The sequence below is a fragment of the Choloepus didactylus genome, chromosome X, assembly GCF_015220235.1.
Source record: "Choloepus didactylus isolate mChoDid1 chromosome X, mChoDid1.pri, whole genome shotgun sequence".
Taxonomy (NCBI): Eukaryota; Metazoa; Chordata; class Mammalia; order Pilosa; family Megalonychidae; genus Choloepus; species Choloepus didactylus.
Genome location: NC_051334.1, coordinates 83,349,751 through 83,371,225, shown reverse-complemented (window position 1 = coordinate 83,371,225; position 21,475 = coordinate 83,349,751). Strand labels below are relative to the sequence as shown.

The 21,475-nt window shown below is 38.0% G+C and overlaps 1 protein-coding gene across 7 annotated transcripts in view; it reads left to right on the top strand.

Annotated features, from left to right (window-relative positions):
- Nucleotides 1-15,174: 15,174 nt before the first annotated feature.
- ZDHHC15 (zinc finger DHHC-type palmitoyltransferase 15) overlaps nt 15,175-21,475 on the top strand; it is a 232,114-nt gene continuing 225,813 nt past the window's right edge. For 6 of the 7 annotated variants that reach the window (XM_037821525.1, XM_037821523.1, XM_037821520.1 and 3 more), the window contains exon 1: nt 15,182-15,317. In XM_037821525.1, the coding sequence (XP_037677453.1) occupies nt 15,182-15,317 (136 nt within the window). Of the gene's footprint in view, nt 15,318-21,475 lie in introns of all 7 variants that reach the window. The other variant, XM_037821519.1, reaches the window with a different exon arrangement.

The following is a 21,475-nucleotide window of genomic DNA, read 5'->3' as shown; positions in this document are numbered from 1 at the left end:
TAGACCTCAGGGATATGATAGATAACATAAAACATCCAAATATAAGACTCACTGGTGTCCCAGAAGGGGAAGAGAAGAGCAAAGGTCTAGGAAGAATATTCTAAGAAATTGTTGGGGAAAACATCCCAAATCTTCTAAACACCATAAATACACAAATCATAAACGCCCAGTAAACTCCAAATAGAATAAATCCAAATAAACCCACTCAGAGACATATTCTGATCAGATGGTCAAATACTGAAGAGAAGGAGCAAGTCCTGAAAGCAGCAAGAGAAAAGCAATTCACCACTTACAAAGGAAACAGCATAAGACTAAGTAGTGACTACTCAGTGGCCACCATGGAGGTAAGAAGGCAGTGGCATGACATATTTAAAATTCTGAGAGAGAAAAATTTCCAACCAAGAATTCTTTATCCAGGAAAGCTCTCCTTCAAATTTGAGGGAAAGCTTAAAGTTTTCACAATCAAATGCTGAGAGAATTTGTTAACAGGAGACCTGCCCTACTTTAGATACTAAAAGGAGCCCTACCAACAGAGAAACAAAGAAAGGAGAGAGAGAAATGGAGAAACGTTCAGTACTAAAGAGATTCAGATTTGGTACATTAAAGGACATTAAGAGAGAGAGGGAAAAAATATATCTAACAAGCATGAACCAAAGGATAGGATGGCTGATTCAAGAAATGCCTTCATAGTAATAACATTGAACATAAATTGATTAAACTCCCCAGTTAAAATATATACATTGGCAGAATGGATCAAAAAAAATGAACCACCAATATGCTGCATACAAGAGACTCATCTTACACGCAGGGACACAAAGAAATTGAAAGTGAAAGGATGGAAAAAATATTTCATGCAGGCTACAGCCAAAAGAAAGCAGGAGTGGCAATATTAATCTCAGATAAAATAAACTTTAAATGCAAGGATGTTAAGAGGGACAAAGAAGGCCACTACATACTAATAAAAGGGGCAATTCAACAAGAAGAAATAACAATCATAAATGCTTATGCACCAATCAAGGTGCCACAAAATACATGAGACAAACACTGACAAAACTAAAGGAAGCAATTGACATTTCCACAATAATTGTGGGAGATTTCAAAACATCACTCCATCCTATAGATAGAGCAACCAGACAGAAGAACAATGAGGAAATTGAAAACCTAAACAACCTGATAAACGAATTGGATTTAACAGACATATATAGAACATTACATCCCAAATCACTAGGATACACATTCTTCTCTACTGATCATGGAACTTTCTCCATAATAGATCATATGCTGGGCCATAAAACAAGCCTCAATAAATTTTAAAAATATGAAATTATTCAAAGCATTCTCTGACATCAATGGAATACAATTAGAAGTCAATAACCATCAGAGACTTAGAAAATTCACAAATACATGGAGGTTAAACAACATGCTCCTAAACAATCAGTGGGTTAAAGAAGAAATAGCAAGAGAAATTGCTAAATATAGAGAGATGAATGAAAATGAGAACACAACATATCAAAATCTATGGGATGCAGCAAAAGCGGTACTGAGGAGGAAATTTATAACACTAAATGCATACATCAAAAAGGAAGAAAGAGGTAAAATCAAAGAACCAATGGAGCAACTGAAGAAGCTAGAAAATGAACAGCAAACCAATCCTAAAACAAGTAGAATAAAAGAAATAAAAAAGATTAAAGCAGAAATAAATGACATAGAGAACTACAAAACAATAGAGAGAATAAATAACACCAGAAGTTGGTTCTTTGAGAAGATCAACAAGATTAACAAGCCCCTACGAAGACTGACAAAACCAAAAAGAGAGAAGACCCATATAAAGAAAATAATGAATGAGAAAGGTGACATTACTGCAGATCCTGAAGAAATTGAAAAAATTATAAGAGGATACTATGAACAACTGTATGCCAGCAAACTGGATAATGTAGAGGAAATGGACAATTTCCTGGAAACATATAAACAACCTAGACTGACCAGAGAAGAAATAGAAGACCTCAACCAACCAATCACAACCAAAGAGATCCAATCAGTCATCAAAAAGCTTCCCACAAATAAACACCCAGGGCCAGATGGCTTCATAGGGGAATTCTATAAAACTTTCCAAAAAGAACTGACACCAATCTTACTTAAACTCTTTCAAAACATCAAAGAAAATGGAACACTACCTAACACATTTTATGAAGCTAACATCAATCTAATACCAACACCAGGCAAAGATGCTACAAAAAAGGAAACTACAGGCCAATCTCCCTAATGAATACAGATTCAAAAATTCTCAGCAAAATACTTGTAAATCGAATCCAAAGACACATTAAAAAAATCACACACCATGACCAAGTGGGGTTCATTTCAGACATGCAAGGATGGTTCAACATAAGAAAATCAATCAATGTATTAAAACACATTAACAAATCAAAAGAGAAAAATCAAATGATCATCTCAATAGATCCTGAAAAGTATTCGGCAAAATCCAACATCCCTTTCTGAAAAAAAAAAAAAAAAAAAAAAAAAAACACTTCAAAAGGTAGGAATTGAAGGAAACTTCCTCAATATGAGAAAGAGCATATATGAAAAACCCACAGCCAGCATAGTACTCAATGGTGAGAGACTGAAAGCCTTCCCTCTAAGATCAGGAATGAGACAAAGATGCCCGCTATCACCACTATTATTCAACATTATGCTAGAAGTGCTAGCCAGGGCAATCTGACAAGACAAAGAAATAACAGGCATCCAAATTGGAAAGGAAGAAGTAAAACTGACATTATTTGCAGATGATATGATATTGTATCTGCAAAACTCTGAGAAATTGATGATACGGCTACTAGAGCTAATGAACAAATTTAGCAAACATAAGTCAGTAATGTTTCTATATGCTAGAAATGAACAAAGTGAAGAGACACTCAAGAAAAAGATACCATTTTCAATAGCAAATAAAAAAATCAAGTATCTAGGAATAAACTTAACCAAAGATGTAAAAGACCTATACAAAGAAAACTATATAACTCTACTAAAAGAAACAGAAAGGGACCTTAAAAGATGGAAAAATATTCCATGTTCATGGATAGGAAGGCTAAATGTCATTAAGATGTCAATTCTACCCAAACTCATCTACAGATTCAATGCAATCCCTATCAAAATTCCAACTACCTACTTTGCAGACTTCGAAAAGCTAGTTATATAATTTATTTGGAAAGGGAAGATGCCTTTAATTGCTAAAAACACTCTAAAAAAGAAAAACGAAGAGGGAGGACTTACACTCCCTGACTTTGAAGCTTATTATAAAGCTTATTATAAAGTACCATGTCAAAACAGCATGGTACTGGCACAAAGATACACATATTGATCAATGGAATCAAATTGAGAATTCCGAGATAGACCCCCAGATGTATGGCCGACTGATCTTTGATAAGGCCCCCAAAGTAACTGAACTGGGACATAGTCTTTTCAACAAATGGGGCTGGGAGAGTTGGATATCCATATCCAAAAGAATGAAAGAGGACCCCTACCTCACACCCTACATAAAAATTAACTCAAAGTGGATCAAAGATCTCAATATAATATACAGTACCATAAAACTCCTAGAAGATAATGTAGGGAAACATCTTCAAGACCTTGTATTAGGCAGCTTTCAGGCAAAGCACAAGCAACAAAAGAAAAAATATATAAATGGGAATTCCTCAAGCTCAGAAGTTTCTGTACCTCAAAGTAATTTGTCAAAAAGATGAAGAAGTAGCCAATTCAATGGGAAAAAATATTTGGAAACCATATATCTGACAAAAGACTGCTATCTTGCATATATAAAGAAATCCTACAACTCAAAGACAATAGTACAGACAGCCTATTTATAAAATGGGCAAAAGATATGAAAGACAGTTCTCTGAAGAGGAAATACAAATGGCCAAGAAACACATGAAAAAATGTTCACCTTCACTAGCTATTAGAGAGATGCAAATTAAGACCACAATGAGATTCTCTCTCACACCAATCAGAATGGCTGCCATTAAAGAAACAGGAAACTACAAATGCTGGAGAGGATGTGGAGAAATTGGAACTCTTTATTCATTGTTGGTGGGACTGTATAATGGTTCAGCCACTCTGGAAGTCAGTCTGGCAGTTCCTTAGAAAACTAGATATAGAGTTACCCTTCAATCCAGCGATTGCACTTCTCGATACATACCCGGAAGATCTGAAAGCAGTGACACAAACAGATATCTGCACAGCAATGCTCATAGCAACATTATTCAGAATTGCCAAGAGAGTGAAACAACCCAAATGTCCTTCAACAGATGAGTGGATAAATAAAATGTGGTATATACACACGATGGAATAAGTGTGTGACAGTAAGAATGAACAATGCCATGAAACATATGACAACATGGATGAACCTTGAAGACATAATGCTGACCAAAATAAGCCAGGCACAAAAAGAGAAATATTATATGCTACCACTAATGTGAACATTGAAAAATGTAAAATAAACAGTTTATAATGTAGAATGTAGGGGAACTAGCGATAGAGAGCAATTAATGAAGGGGGAATGATAACCCAATAAGAATAGATAAGCTATCATGGGTAAATTCAATGTTCTGGGGATGCCCAGAAATGTCTATGGTTTGTTAATTTCTGATGGGTTGGTAGGAACAAGTTTACAGAAATGTTGCTATATTAGGTTATTTTCTTGGGGTATAGTAGGAACATGTTGGAAGTAAAGTAGCTATTTTTGGTTAGTTGTCTTTTTCTTACTCCCTTGATATGATATTGTTTGTTTGAAATGTTTTTTCATTGTATTAAAAAAAATTTTTTTTGATATAGTTAATTTTTTAAAAAAAACAGTTACTTAAAAAAAAATGAAAAAAATATGCAAAGCCCCCTTGAGGAGCTGGTGGACAATTCAGAGGTGTTGGGCTTCCCCACCTCGATGGTTGCTAATGTGCTCATAGACATAGGGGACTGGTGGTTTGATGGGTTGAGCCCTCTACCACAGGATTTGCCCTTGGGAAGACTGTTGCTGCAAAGGAGAGGCTAGGCCTACCTATAATTGTGCCTAAGAGCCTCCTCCCGAATGCCTCTTTGTTGCTCAGATGTGGCCCTCTCTCTCTAGCTAAGCCAACTTGAAAGGTGAAATCACTTCCCTCCCCACTACGTGGGATCAGACACCCAGGGTAGTGAATCTCCCTGGCAACGTGGAATATGACTCCCAGGGAGGAATGTAGACCCAAAATGGTGGGATGGAGAACATCTTCTTGACCAAAAGGGGGATGTGAAAGGAAATGAAATAAGCTTCAGTGGCACAGAGATTCCAAAAAGAGCTGAGAGGTCACTCTGGTGGGCACTCTTATACACAATATAGACAACCCTTTTTAGGTTCTAATGAATTGGAAGAGCTAGCAGTAAATATCTGAAACTATCAAACTACAACCCAGAACCCATGAATCTTGATGACAATTGCATAAAAATGTAGCTTATGAGGGGTGACAATGTGATTGGGAAAGCCATATGGACCACACTCCCCTTTGTCTAGTGTATGGATGAATGAGTAGAAAAATAGGGGCCAAAAAAAGGCACCCAGTGTTCTTTCTTACTTTAATTGTTCTTTTTCACTTTAATTTTTATTCTTATTAATTTTGTGTGTGTGGTAATGCAAATGTTCAAAAATTAATTTTGGTGATGAATGCACACCTATATATTGGTACTGTGAACAATTGAATGTATGCTTTGTATGACTGCATGGTATGTGAATATATCTCAATAAAAATGAATTAAAAAAACAGAAATATACAAGTGCTGGAGAGGATGTGGAGAGAAAGATATAGCTATTCATTGTTGGTAGGGAAGTAGAATCATGCAGCTCCTCTGGAGGACAGTGTGGTGGTTCCACAGGAGGCTTGGTGTAGGGCTCCCATATAATCCTGGAACCCCATTATGTGGTGTATACTTGGAAGAACTGAAAGCAGGGACACAAATAGATATTTGCACACTGGTGTTTATGGAGGCACCATTTATGATTTGCAACTGATGGAGGGAGCCTAAGGGTACATTGATGGATGAACAGAGGGGTGAAATGTGGTATATACATACAACAAAATATTGTGCAGTTGCAAGAAGGACTGAAATCATGAGACATGCAACTAAGTGAGTGAATGTTGAGGACATTATGCTGAGTGAAATAAACCAAAAACAAAGGGACAAGTATTGTAAGTCCTCACTAATATAAACTAACTATAACACGCAAATGCTAAGAATTGAAATTGAGTGCATAAGTTATCCAGGGATAGAATGGGGGCAGAGATTGTGCAGTCAATGATTAAGGAGTTCAGAATGTTCAATAAGTCTTATTGTAAAGGTTCCTAGATTGTAAACTCTTACAGCAGTCACATCTATTCCTCAGTTTTAACTGTTATTTCTAAATTCTGAGCTGCTGTGCTGTTTGTGTATAACCTGGTAATTCCCTGGAAATTCAGGTATCTGTGTGAAACCTGAGACTCAGAGTTAGAGTTCAGCAATGCTGTAAGTTAGTATTACTCCACACAGCAACTGTTAAAGAAGCTGAAAAATTGAATATACTACAATTATAGATATGAATGAAATGGACTTGGTTAGGACTAAGGTAAATTAGAACACAGGGTAAAGGATGATATTGACTATATTTTAAAACTAACTTCTGTGTGAGACCAAAGGAAAAGGGATTTATTTGGTACAAAATTTATATTTTCTGTAGCACACTATCTAATTTAACCTGTATGGTCAGTGTATTTAAAAATCATAACTACATGGAACTTACAATAGGGAAAGAGCTCTTGTTATTCTTTACAGGCTAATGTAATATCCCCAATACATCCCAGGATGTTTTGGGCAAAAAATAAAAAAAGTATTTGCAAAGTCCCCTTAAGGGATTGAGGGGAAAATATGGAACTATTAAACTTCCCCATCTGGGGAATTCCTGCTATTCTCTTAAGCAATAGGGGCTCCAAACTTAATAAGCCAAGCCCTAGATCTAGAGGCTTGCCCTTCTGAAACTGTCTCCAATGATGAAGATAAACCTACCTAAAACTATGCCTAAGAGTCACTGCAAGAAAACCTCTTTTGTTGCTCAGATGTGGCCTGTATATCTAAGCAACTCTGCAAATTAGCTCACTACCCTTTCCCCTATGTAGGATATGACTCCAAGAGGTGTAGTCTCCCTGGCAATGTGGGACATGACTCCCAGGGATGAGCCTGGCCCTGTATCGTGGGTTTCAGAATACTTTCTTGACCAAAAGGGGGAATAGAAATGTAGCAAAATAAAAGTTTCAGTGGCCAAGAGATTTCAGATAGAATCTAGAGGTCATTCTGGAGATTACTCTTCTGCATTATATAGATATTTCTTTTTAGTTTCTAGTGAACTAGAATAGCTAGAAGGAAATACCTGAAACTGTTGAATTGTAATGCAGTAGACCTGACTCTCAATGATTGTGTAAGTATATAGCTTTTATCCTGTGACCGTGTGATTGTGAAAACCTTATGACTGACACTCTCTGGATCCAGCATATCAGAGGATAAGTAATAAAATAAAGACAAATATATATATAAATAACAGGGGGGATAAGGGGCATGGGATGTTTTGGGTGTTCTTTATTTTTATTTTTTAATTTTTATTATTTTGGGGGAGAGTAATGAAAACATTCTAAAATTGATTAGGGTGATGAATACACAACTATATGATGACACTGTGAGACACTGATTGTATACTTTGGATGGATTATATGGTGTGTGAATATATCTCAATAAAATTGCATTTAGAAAAAAAGGTGGATCAAATTCCTAAATATAAGAAGTAGAAGTCTCAAACTCCTAGAAGAAAATCTAGGGAAGCATCTTCGGTACCTTGTCTTTGGCATCGGTTTCTTAGACTTTACACCCAAAGCACAAGCAACAAAAGAAAAAGTAGATAATTGTGACCTCACCAAAATTAAAAAATTTTGCACCTCAAAGGCCTTTTTCATGAAAGTAAAATGACAACCTACACAATGGGAAAAATATTTGGAAACCATATATCCATTAAATGTTTAATATCCAGAATATATAAATAAATCCTTCAATTTAACAACAAAAAGAGAAAGAACCCAATTTAAAAATGGGCAAATGACTTGAATAGAAATGTCTCCAAAGAAGATATACAAATGCCAGAAAGCACATGAAAATATACTCAACATCATTAGCCATCAGGGAAATGCAAATCAAAACCACAGTAAGATACAATTTCACACCATTTAGAATGGCTGCTATTAAAATAACAGAAAATAAGTATTGGACAGGATGCAGAGAAATGTGAACACTCATACATGGCTGGTGGCAATGTAAAATGGTATAACTGCTGTGAAAGAGAGCTTGGCGGTTCCTCAGAGAGCTAAGTATACAACTACCAAGTGAACCAGCAATCCCACTATTTAGCATATACCCCAAAAAATTGAAAGCAGAGACTCAAACAGATATTTGTACTGATGTTCATAATGTCATTATTCATAATTGCTAAGAGATGGGAAGCATCCCACATGTCGATCAACCAACGATTTGATAAATAAAATGTGGTATATACATATAATGGAATATTATTCAGCTATAAAAAGGAATGACTTCCTGATACATGTGACAACATGGATGAACATTGAAGACATCATGTTGAGTGAGATAAGCCTGACCCAAAAGGACAAATATTGTGTGATCTCAATGATTTGAAACAATTTGAGTAAGCAAACTCATAGGGTCAGAATCTAGAATATAGGTTACCAGGGGATGGGGTAGAATAGGGAACGATAAGTTAAGGCTTAAAATATACAGGCTTCCTGTTTGGAATGATGGGGTTTTTTTTTGTAATGTATAGTGGTGATGGTAACACAACATTGTGAATGTAAGTAACAACACTGAAACATATATCTGAATGTGAGTAAAAGGGGAAGTGTTAGATTGTATATATGGTAACAATAAAAATTTTCAAAAATCCATGAAACCACACCTCACAAACAGTGAACCCTAAATTAAACCAAGGACTATAGTTAATAGTACAATTATAAAAATGTGCTATCATCAATTGTAACACATGTTCCACACCAATGCAAGGTGTTAATAATAGGGTGGTATATGTGAATCCTGCATTTTATTCATGATTATTCTGTAAATACACTTCTCTAATAAAGAAAAAAAAATACCCAAAACAACTCCCTCATACTATTACTTTGTAGTTGCACCGTACCATGACCTTTTATCCCTGGGCACCACTGACCTGTTCTATGATACTTTAATTTCATCTCTTCAATAATAGTATATAAATAGAATCATACAATATGTGACACTTTGAGACTGGCTTTTTTCACTCAGCCTAATGTCTCTGAGAAACTCCCAAATTGTGTGTAACAATAGTTCATTCCCCTTTGTTGCTTTTATTATTCTACAGTATATTAATTTCCCAGGGCTGCTGTAATAAATTTCCATAAACTAGGTGGCTTAAAATAATGGAAATTTATTCTCTCACAATTCTGGAGGCTAGAAGTTCTAAATCAAGGTATCATCAGGATTGGTCCCTTCTGGAGACTGAGAAAGAAACCATCCATATCCCTTTCCTAGCTTCTGGTTGTTGCTGATAATACTTGGTGTTCCTTGGCTTATGGCTGCATCATTCCAATTTCTCCCTCCATCATCACCTGGCCTTCTTCCCTATATGTCTCCTCTATCTCTGAGTCCAAATCTCCCTCTTGTTTCTCTTATAAAGACACTAGTCCTTAGATTTAGGGCCCACCTTAATCTAGCATGACGTCATATTAACTTGATTATATCTGCAAAGACACTATTTCCAAATAAGGTCACATTTACAGGTACCAGGGGTTAGGACTTGAACACGTCTTTTTGTGGGACACAATTCAACCCACTACACCTCGTATGAATGTACCATAGCTTGTTTATTCACCTGTTGAAGAGCATCGGAGTTGTTTCCAATTTTTGGCTATTATGAATTAGGTCATTATGAGCATTCATGTACAGTTTTTTTGTGTGTGTATGAACATGAGTTTTCTTTCTGTGGGATAAATTCCCAAGAATGCAATTGCTATGTCATATGGTAATTGAATTTTTAATTTTTAAAGAAACTTCCAAATTGACAAATGAGAAGACAGCTGAAGGCAATCAGGGGCTAGCCAAAAATGTGAGGCAAGCTCACTCTTAAAGGGAGCTTAGTGAGGATGCTGGACGAGGTCCTGACAGTGACACAGATAGGACTGTACTAAAGCAAAAGCTTTACAGCTCTTTCTTAAGCTGATATACAGTCCAAAACCAGAATGGTAGAACTTCTCTGACTCCTCCCCATAAGCTGGCGGCCAAGGCAAGGAAATCTTGCTACCCCAAGTGTGGTTCTACCTTGATTTATTAGCATTGGGGGTAGCCAGAAATACTTAGCAACAGAGAGATCTTAGGTTCCTCACTTTGTAGGGCTGGGGCTGCAAAGAAAATAAATACCAAAGAGTCTTAGAACCAAAACCTTCACTAACCTCCCCCAGAATAAACTATCAAGCTGCTCTAATGCCTCCATTCTCCTCAGGAGTGGTGGAGCTTCAGGGGAACATGGCTATGAAACAAGGTCCTAGATATTGGGTTTCAAGGGGCCTACACTACCTGTGAATCATTCTGTAACAAGTATTTAACCCATTTCCTGTTATATTGGTTGGAATAATGGGGTTTAAGTGGATTAAGTACCAGAGCAGAAAGGCAGTAGAACGTAGTGGTTGGGCACTGAAACAATGGCTGATATACTTAGTATACAAAGAATTCTTAAAAATTGAGTGAGAAAAGACCAAAAACCCAATAGAAAATGGGGAATGGATATGAAAATGTACAAACTCATTCAAAATTAGAGAAACATAATTTTAAAACACACTGAAACACCATTTCTTTCTTATCAGACTGGCAGAAAAATACCTTCTGTTGGTGAGGCTATGGGAAAATAGGCACTTTCATACAATGATGCTGGAAAGAAAACCTGCTACAACTTTTCTGTAAATAAATTTGACAATTCCTAACAAATCTACCTATTCCCTTACTTAAAAAAATAACAGTTTTAATGAGATATAATTCACATACCATACAATTCACTCATTTAAAGAGTACAAGTCAATGTTTTTAGTATATTCACAAAATTCTGTAACCATCACCACAACAAATTTTAGAACATTTTCATTACCCAAAAATGAACCCCATACACATTAGCAGTAACTCCTCATTTCTCCTCCTTACCCTCTCCAACCCCAGTCCTTGGCAACACCCTAGTCAACCACTAATCTACTTTCTGTCTGTAAACAGCAAAAAGATATATATAAAGATATAAGACTGGACATTCACAGAGATCATAGGTTGTGAAACTGAGAATTCAAGCTTTATTACCTAAATTCCTAGGGAAAGGGAAGCTCTAAGTGACATCCCTGTTGAAAGTGACTGACATTTTTTATTTTAGACCAAGTACCTATAGGTCAACCTTAATAAATTTGCTTCCAAGAGTTTGAAAGGAGTACCTGAACTACGTTTCTTAAGCCAAGGCATCCACAGGATTTCAGAGAAAGTTTCAGAAGTTCTATATGGAGAAGTCCTCCAGATAATCAAGGAAGTACAGCAGTTCCTGGGGGGTTATTATGCATTATTGCTTGTTTCTTCATCATCCTTTCATAATGACCACTCCACTAAATGACTTATTAGGGAAAGGAAAAGACTGAACATTAAAGGAGCTGAAAACTATTTCTCCCATAATATTGGCCTACCCAGATCCAACCATTTACCCTGGCAAATTCTTCATCTGCCCCTAATTCTCAAAAAAAAAAAAAAAAAAAAAAAAAAAGGCTGGTCATGAACAAAGTCAGCTACCCAATGTTAGAAAAGGTAGTTTATGATCAAGTCCAACTTCAAGGCATGGATACACTACTTTTAAGGATCCCAGAATTTCATGGGACTCTAAACTACCCATCACAATTTAGAGAAGCAGAGGCCAGAAAACTCAGGCTATGCCAAGTGAGGTAGACTTTCTTTTGTAAATACTTCTACTTTTCCTATGATCCCAGAGTCAAAACAGCCTCCAAATGTCAGGGGGCAGAGGACATCCTGTCTTGAATCATTATCTGGCTTGAAAACACAGGCATTCTGACAATCACCTCAGACCTCCCTTTCAACATACACTCCCATTCTGACATTTTTTCCCACTACCCCAAACCACCCATCTACCCCACTTGCTGCTGCCATTGACCCCAACATTTTTTTCATCTGTGCTTGCTCTCATCTTTTATTCTCCCTGGCTCTGGGTGCCAGATTCTGTGGCTCGGCTTCAAATTCCTGCCTCTAGTCCTCTTTGACTTGGGATAACCTCTAGCCAATTCTCCCTACTTCTAAGCCATCATATTTCCCACATTGTTTTCAATTCAGCTTGTTCTCTGGCTTGAACATCCCAACATGCACTGGGTGAAACTCCCTGTTTCCACCTTGAGACCCATGAGACCCTCACTTCCAGCCTGGCCAATCCCCACCTATTTTCTTACAGAGGTTGGGAAGGATTTTGATCCTCTAGTTTTAATGTCTGTAGCTGGTGTCATTGGTGTTTAAACCTTGTCTTTCTCCTTGACCAGGGGTCAGCAAACTTTTTCTTTAAAGGGCCGAATAATACTTTAGGCTTTGCATGCATAATACCTTTCCCACAACTATTCAACTCTGCTATTATAGCACAAAAGCAGTCATAGACTATACATAAACTAATAGACAAGGCTGTGTTCCAATAAAATTTTATTTACAAAAACAGGCTGTGGGCCATATTTGGCCAACTGGCATAGTTTGCCAACCCCTGCCATAAACACTTGAACTTGATTTGTCTCTCTGGTTTTTGGCCCTCCATACTACTCTGGGTATGAATTATCCCTATGATCAGCCCAATGACCAAGACTACTTGGTTAGCATCCAGGCTGCCTTAAAATAGGAGGATTTAGACAAAACTTATCATGTCAAAAAATTAAAGTTATCATCTTCCTCCATCCTCCAATCTTCTCACTATAGCCTCTATCATGGTGTTCAGCAACACTGTTCATCAAGACATTGAAGTTAGAAGTCTTGTTGTTAGCTTTGACCTATCCCACTCTTCACCTGGCAAATGTTCAACAAGTTCTGCTGATTCTCTCCTCAAAACACTGTTACATCTTCCCTTCTCCCTCCCCACTTCCCTGTCTTAGGGCCAGGCCCTTACCACCTTTTGAATAGACTACTGTAGTATCTTCCAGCAAGAACAAATTACTTGCAGTCCCCCACAAATGCAGTGATGTTTCACATATGTTTGCCACAACACATTTCCTTTTGCCTGGGATATCCTTCCCCTTAACTCTTACCAACCCATATCTTCTTGATGAACTCCTATTCATTACTGACAACCCAATTCAGACTTTCCTTTTCATGTTTAATCATTCTTTCATCAGTATTACTAATTATAAACAGTATACCCTTAAGATTCCCAAGGATTATTTTCCAAGAGCCCGAATTTGTGAATAATTGAAAATTTAAGGACCCATGCCAGACTCTTAGGACACAATTAATTGGGCTATTAAAATGGATATTGAGACTGAAATGAACTCGGCATTTCATTACATCATTACTATAGTAACATCGACCATGAAGTGAACTTAATCTGAAAAGAAACAACAAAGCTCTTATCACTTTAGGAAAATTACTGCATATATAACCATGAAAGAAGAACAGGGAGCAACCTTTCTGGAAGCCTTGCTCCCATGCAGCAGTCATACAGGTGTAAATCAGGCATGTGTCTCAGCAAAATTACAAATTTCTTCATGTCGTAGATCTTTGGGAATCATTAAAATAGTGACTAATTCCATAAATACCAAGAGCCTACTGTACTTCTATTTTTGTACCTGTGTCATTGATTACCTACTGCCCTATGAGAAAGTAAGCTTCTTGGGGACAGGCCCTCTGTTTTGTTATCTTTTTATAAAAAGTTGACCTAACAGAAATTATGTACTCCAAACACATCTGTTGAATTTAAATTGTCTCCTAACTGGTCTCCTGGCTTTCAGGCCATCCTCCTCTCCACAATCTTGCCAGTTCTTTTACAAAAACACAACTCTGATAATATCACTCCATTGTCCGAAAACCTTTTATTGACTCTTCATAATATGCTTTAAAGGGTTATGTCCAAACACCCTGGCAGTGCACGTAAGGGACTTCATACCATGGCCTCAGCCTGTTTTTTTTGTCTCACTCCCAGCCTGTCCTCTTTACACACCTCAAGCCACACTAGCTGTTCCTGGAGCACTCTTTGGAATTTTATTACTTCATGCTTTTGCAAATGCTATTTCTTCTTAGAGCCCCTTCTCCTCTCACCTGTCTGGCAAACATATATTATTAAAGCTCAGTTTAAGTATCACTATCTTTGTAGTTTACAGTGACTCCTCACAGAATTAATCTCTCCCCCACCTGTTTTTCTGTAGCAGTGTTTATTTATTCTGAAAATGGACTAGGCTAACTCAGGAAGGAGGGAAGGAGAGAGGGAAGGAGAGAACGCCCTGTCATTGGACGCATGAACAGCAACTGCGGCACTACGTGTTAAGCATATTGTTCAAGCAGCAGTGGGAGAATGGGGCTGGATGACCTTTAAGTCATGAGATGGTATAGTTCGTATCATTCACTGTGTGTATGTGTGCTCATGTGAGTGTGTGTGTGTGAGAGAGAGAGAGAGACAGAGAGAGAGAGAGGGAGGGAGAGAGAGGGAGAGAGATTGAAGAAACGTAGGGTGACGCACTGCAGTAAGAGCAGATGGGCGGGCCCAAATTTTCTTACGATTTATACTTTGCAGATTTCCACCCCGGCAACTAGCTCTGTAGCAAGGGGGGGGGGGGCTACACTCCCTCTGAACGCACCAGCCTAGACTGCCTGATGGATCACCTTCCGCTCCGACGCCGCCAGTTCCTCCTTGCTGTGACTCATGCCTATTGTGTCAGGCGGGGCGCCCAAGGCCTTGCAGCACCACAGGTGGCACTGGCTCCGTGAGACGTTCCCGCCAGGCTAGGCAGTGGAGCGCCGCACGGCCCGCCTTCCCGTCGCCCAGCCACCGCCCAAGCAGTTCCTACCCAGCGACAACAGGCCTGCTACGTCGATCTTCGAGCCAAAGATGCGGCGGGGCTGGAAAATGGCTCTGTCTGGGGTGCTGCGGTGCTGCCGCCGGGTACTGTCCTGGATGCCGGTACTCGTTATCGTCCTCGTCGTGCTATGGTCCTACTACGCCTACGTCTTTGAACTCTGCCTGGGTAAGTGGGGATGGACACCTAAGGTGGGGAAATTATGCTCCAGCATAATCGTCTGCCCTACCCTTCAGGTGTCTCCCTCTTTTGTCAGCTCTCACACTGCGGTTTTCCTTTCGTTCCCTGGAGAGCTCCACGTCCCTAACCTTTGGCATTCCACACTATTTCCTGTGCCCTTCCTGGAGGGTCTCACAGTGTCGCCATCACTTCCCTAAGGTTTCTTATATTGTTTCCTCGCCCTGCCCACATTAATTTTCTGGTTCTTCCCACTAGGGCCCTCCTTTTTTCCTACGGGTAGCCACTTGTGCCTTGTGCTCTAATTCTGGAGGCCCCCACTCTATCCAATTGAGGAAATAGCATACCTTGTGCCCTTAAATTGTTCTCTCATACTGCGAGCTCCACCGCTGCATCCACTTAGGAGCCTCATCACTTTCCCATCCCCTCCTACTAGAAGCCCCAAAATATTTCCTGCCCTTCTTACTAGCTCTCCATTATCCCACACTGGGATCAGTCCTTTTTTCCCGATCCTCTTACACTGGCTGAAATGCTTCACATCTTCTCCCACTTGTGATCCCACAATACACCCTTTCCAATCCCACTGGGTACCCCCTTTTCACATAATGATAAACCATCCATTCTCTTTCCCTGTGGACTTCACCATTTTCTCATCTTCTCCAATAGCGTAAGAATCCTACAATACATCCTTTCCCTTCATACTAGAGCCCCTGTTTTTATCAGCCTGGAGTCCCAGGAGCATCCACTTATTAGGGGTCTCACCTTATTTCCTGGTACCTCATGCTAGTGATCCTGCTTTCATCACACTATGATCCTGCCTTGTCCGCTGTCTTTTTCCACTGTCTTTTCAAAGTAGAGTGTCCTCTTTACCCTCCCACAAGGGTTCCCACAAACTCTCTCATACCCTTTCAAAGGGCCCCTACTTTTAAAATCATAATTCCACTCTTGTTAACCTTTCTTTTCCCTGGGTAATCCACTCCACACCCTACCTCCTATACTCCTTTTCCACTTACATTTTACCATCCCCAACCTTTTGAGGTTCGTAATTACCTTTTCCTCTTCCTTCCTTCTAGGATTGTACTTGTCCCTTGTCTTCTCAAACATGCACCTTTCTTATTGGGGTTTCTAATATTTTTCCTACCCCTCCTAGTGGGGACTTCATTTTTTTCTTTCGTTTCATTAGGCTACTCCTTTACTATATCCGGGGTCTCCTCTGTATTGTCTCCTGTCACACTGGGGAACATCCCATACCCTCCTTATCTATAAAATGACTTCTCCTGTATATCTTGCCTCTTAAAACTTAGAATTCTACAATATTTCTTGACACAAACCCCAAAACCTTCCTCCCTTTTCCCCATTTGGATTACCGCTAGTCCCCTGTCCTTTTCACTAATGGTCTTACGAGGTACTTATCAACTCACAGTGGAGTTTTCATATTATATCCTGTCTCTTCACAATAGGATCCCCTGCGTTTCTCAAAGTGGGACCTCCCCTTGCTCATGTCCTCTGACGTTGAAGAATCCCCATCTTCTCCCCCTGGAGATTCCACTTGTATTTATTGTCACTTCACCACTAGAATCCCACTGCCATCACCTTTAAACTTGTGTTGTACAATGTTCCCTATTCATTCTGTGTGGAGTCCCAGTATATTTACAGTCCCCTCCTACAAGGACTCCTTGTGAAACTGAACATCCCCTCACTTCGAAGTCCTTCCAAGATTCCATTATTTCTTAAAATTTCCTCTCATCTTACAAATTATGGTTGGGGTGTCTCTTTTTTCTAGCCCCCAAAAACCTGAATCCATTTATAACTTCCTTCTCTTACAGATTTGACAAATCAGTAGTGTACCCCAGGTGGGGAGGCAGGAGATAACCTTCTCTCAATATAGAACTTTCTTCTACTCAATTCTGTGCATCAGAGTTTTAACTTTCCACACCTCCATCTTCTAGATATTATGGAAAATATAGAAAGAGCTCTTAAAATTAATTCAATTAGTTGCCTTCATAGATATGTTGTCTTTTTTAAAAATGTCAATCTGGTATTTAGGTGCAGTAAGCAGACTGTGCAATGACTGGAAAATTCTTCCTCTTCTCGGGGCTCACAGCTTTGGGGTTTTTTCTTTAATGTTTGATTGAAGAGTCAGAAGTTTAGCTCAACTATGGCATAGGCTTTGCTCCCAAGATCAATGCCACATTGTAACCACTATTAAAATATGTTGGACCCAATGCTAAGTGTCAACAATAGGGGAGTATAAGATATTTGGTGATTTTCTTTTTGGAGTAATAAAAATGTTCTAAAATTAATTGTGGTGATGAATACACAATTCTGTGATTATACCAAGAGCCATTGAATGTACACTTTGGATGGATTGTATGGTATGTGGCTATATCTAAATAAAAACACTTTAAAATATGTTGGAGTTTTTCCAGTATTGACTCACATAAACTTTGTCAAGAAATCTTAAAAAATTAATAATGATAATGGCTAACACTTATGGTGCTTACTCTGTGCCAGGCACTCTTCCAAGCACTTTAGAAATATAGCTCTCCATATATTAACTCATTTAGTATTCAAAATGACCATATGAGGCAGGTACCATTACTAGCCCCATTGTGCAGATTTATAAACTGAGGCACAGATGAGCAACCTGAGGAAAAGACCAAGATAGAATCAGTGCAAATAATTGGCTTTGTATAAGTTCTTATTGAATCACATCATATTTAAATCTGAAAGGAAGTTTAGAGCTTATTTATTTTATTTCTTTAACATATTGATAACAATAGTAATACACACACACTAGTGGTGCTACATGCCAGGCACTGTTTCTAAGTGACTACACACACACACACAAACACTTAATACTCATCACAACCTTGTGAGGAATATATTGTTATTATGCTGACTTTACAGATGAGTAAACTGAGACACAGAAAGATTAAGTAACTTGCCTAAGGTCATATATCTAGTGAGTGGCCAAACCTGGATGGTAGCACATGCAGTTATCATCCATGCTCTTATCGCCCATGCTATGTTAGCTCCCTATCTCCTCTCAACTAATACAGAGGTCAAAACTCGAGACTCATAGGCCAAATGTAGCCTGCAGATTTATTTTATTTGGCCTGCACAATATTTTCTTAACATTTTGCATCAATTGCCATTATTTAAAAATCAAGAGAGTAAGGCAGCCTTGACTTCCAATTCTGGTTCTACAAGTCCATCCTGTCATTCTCATTTTACAGTCTTAACAAATGAAAGACCTGGTTTTCAATCAGGTTAAATCAAATATTCCTAAAGTCCCACATCTGGTAAATAGTGGAGCTAGAATTGGAAGTCAAGGCTGCTTGATTGATACCAAAGGCCATGCCTTTTCCTCTGCAACCAAATTTATAGATTTGAGTTTCAATATGTCTCAAAAAGTGATATTAAGGGCCTTACTTTTCTCTAGGAATAGAACCTACTGTCTTCTCCCTAAAGTCAAATTAGAGCTGAAGCCAAAAATGGTATTTTTGTCCTGTAAGTCTTAGAATTTGAATTCTGCCACTTACTAACTAGGAGACCTGGGGCAAATTACCTAATCTCTCTCGGTCTCAGTTACTTCACATGAACCTTACTTATAGGATTGTTCATTCGTACTACAAATAATTGCTTCGCACCTACTATATGCAAAGGATTGTTGATGTTGTGAGGCTTAACTAATACGGTGCATGAAAAGCATGTGTCACATTTCACAACACAATATAAGGGTTCATTATATAGTAACTTGTTATTATATTGTTAATGAGTATATAAGGGATCCTGCATGTCTCAGACAATTAAGAGGCTTGGTCTTCCAGAGAGGAGGGAAAGTAAGAGTATTCATTTTTTAAATTGAGGTAAAATTCACACAATATAAAATTCATTTTAAAGTGTACAATTCAGTAATATTTAGTATACTCACAATGTTGTGAAACTATTACCTTTGTCTAGTTCCAAAACATTTTCACCACCCCAAAAGGAAACCCTCTGCCCATTAGCAGTCACTCCCCATCCCCTCTCACCCCAGTCCCTGTCAACCAATAATCTGCACTCTGTCTCTATGGATTTAACTATTCTGGATGTTTCCTATAAATGGAATCATACAATATGTGTCCTTTTGTATCTGTTTCCTTTTACTCAGAATAATGTTTTCCAGGTTCATCCACATTGTAACATGTATCGGTATTTCATTCTGTTTTATAGCTAAATAATATTCCATTATGAGGTTATACCATATTTTTTTTATCCTTTCATCTGTTGATGGACATTTAAGCTGTTTCCACCTTGCGATTATTGTGAATAGTGCTGATGTTAATATTTGTGTACAATTATTTGTTTGAATGCCTGTTTTAAATTTGGGGAGTATATAACTAGAAGAGGAATTGCTGGGTCAATTTTTGAGGAACTCCCATACTGTTTTCCACAGCCATTACACCATTTTATGCTCCCATCATTAAGGTACAGGAGTTCCTATTTCTCCACATCCTTGCCAATACATGTTAATTTTCCATTTTATGGTTATAGCCATCCTAGTCGCTATGAAGTGGTATGTCACTGTGTTTTGCTTTGCATTTCCCTCATTGTCTAGTGAAATTTCATTTGTCTAATGAAATTGAGCATTTTTATGCACTTGCTTGCAACTTGTGTATCTTCTTTTATTAGAAAAGTTGAGGGTTTACAGAACAATCATGCACAAAATACAAGATTCCCATATACCACTCCACCACCAACACCTTGCATTGATGTGGAACTTTTGTTACAATTGATGATAGGACATTTTTATAACTGTATTTTTAATTAAAGTCCAAGGTTTAACTTAAGGTTCACTGTTTGAGTAGTGTAGTACTCCTTCATTCTTTTGCAAATGGACATCCAGTTTTCCCAGCATCATTTGTTGAAGAGACTATTCTTTCCCAATTGAGTGGTCTTTTTCCCCTTGTCAAAAATCAGTTGGCAATAAATGTGAGGGTTGATTTCTGAGCTCTCAATTTGATTTCATTGGTCTGTATGTGTCGCCTTGTGCCAGTACAATGCAGTTTTGACTAATGTGGCTTTGTAATAAGTTTAAGATTGAGAAGTGTGAGCTCTTCAATTTTGTTCTTCTTTTTCAACATAGCTTTAGCTATCTGGGGAATCTTACCATTCCATATAAATTTGATAACTGGATTTCCCATTTATGCAAAGAGAGTTGGAATTTTGATTGCGATTGCACTGAATGTTTGCTTTGGGTACTATTGACATTTTAATGATATTTAGTCTTCCAATCCATGAACACAGAATATACTTCCATTTATTTAGGTCTCCTTTAATTTATTTTAGTAATGTTTTATAGTTTTCTGTGTACAATCCTTTACATCCTTGGTTAGATTTATTCTTATATATTTGATTGATTCTTTAAGTTGCTATTGTGAATGGACTTTTTTCTTGATTTCTTCTTCCAATTGTTCATTGCTTATCTATAGAAATACTACTGCTCTTAGGGTGTTGATCTTGTACCTGGCCACTTTGCTGAATTCAATTATTAGCTTAGGAGCTTTGTTGTGTTTTTTTCCAAATTTTCTGTATGTGGGATTATATCATCTGGAAATAGGGAAATTTTACTTTTTCCTTTCCAATTCAGTTGCCTTTTATTTTTTTTTCTTCCCTAATTGCACTGGCAAGAGCTTCCAGTTCAATGTTGAATAACAGTGGTGACACTGGGCATCCTTGTCTTGTTCCTGATCTCAGAGGGAAAGTTTTCAGTTTTTCACCATTAAGTAGCATGTTAGCTGTGGGATTTCCATGGATGTCATTTGTTACGTTGAGGAAGTGTCCTTCTATTCCTAGTGTTCTAAGGGTTTTTATCAAGAAAGAGTGCTGTATTCTGTAAAAAGCCTTTTCAGCATCAATGTAGAGGATCATGTGCTTTTATTCCTTCATTCTGTTAATGTGGTGTATTATATTAATTGCTTTTCTTATGTTGAACTACCCTTGCATACCAGGGATAAATCCAACTTCATCATGGTGTATATTTGTTTCAATATGCTGTTCAGTTCTGTTTGATAGTATTTTGTCAAGGAGTTTTACATATATTCTTAAGAGATATTGGTCTGTAGTTTTCTTGTGGTATCTTTATCTGGTTTTGGTATGAGGGT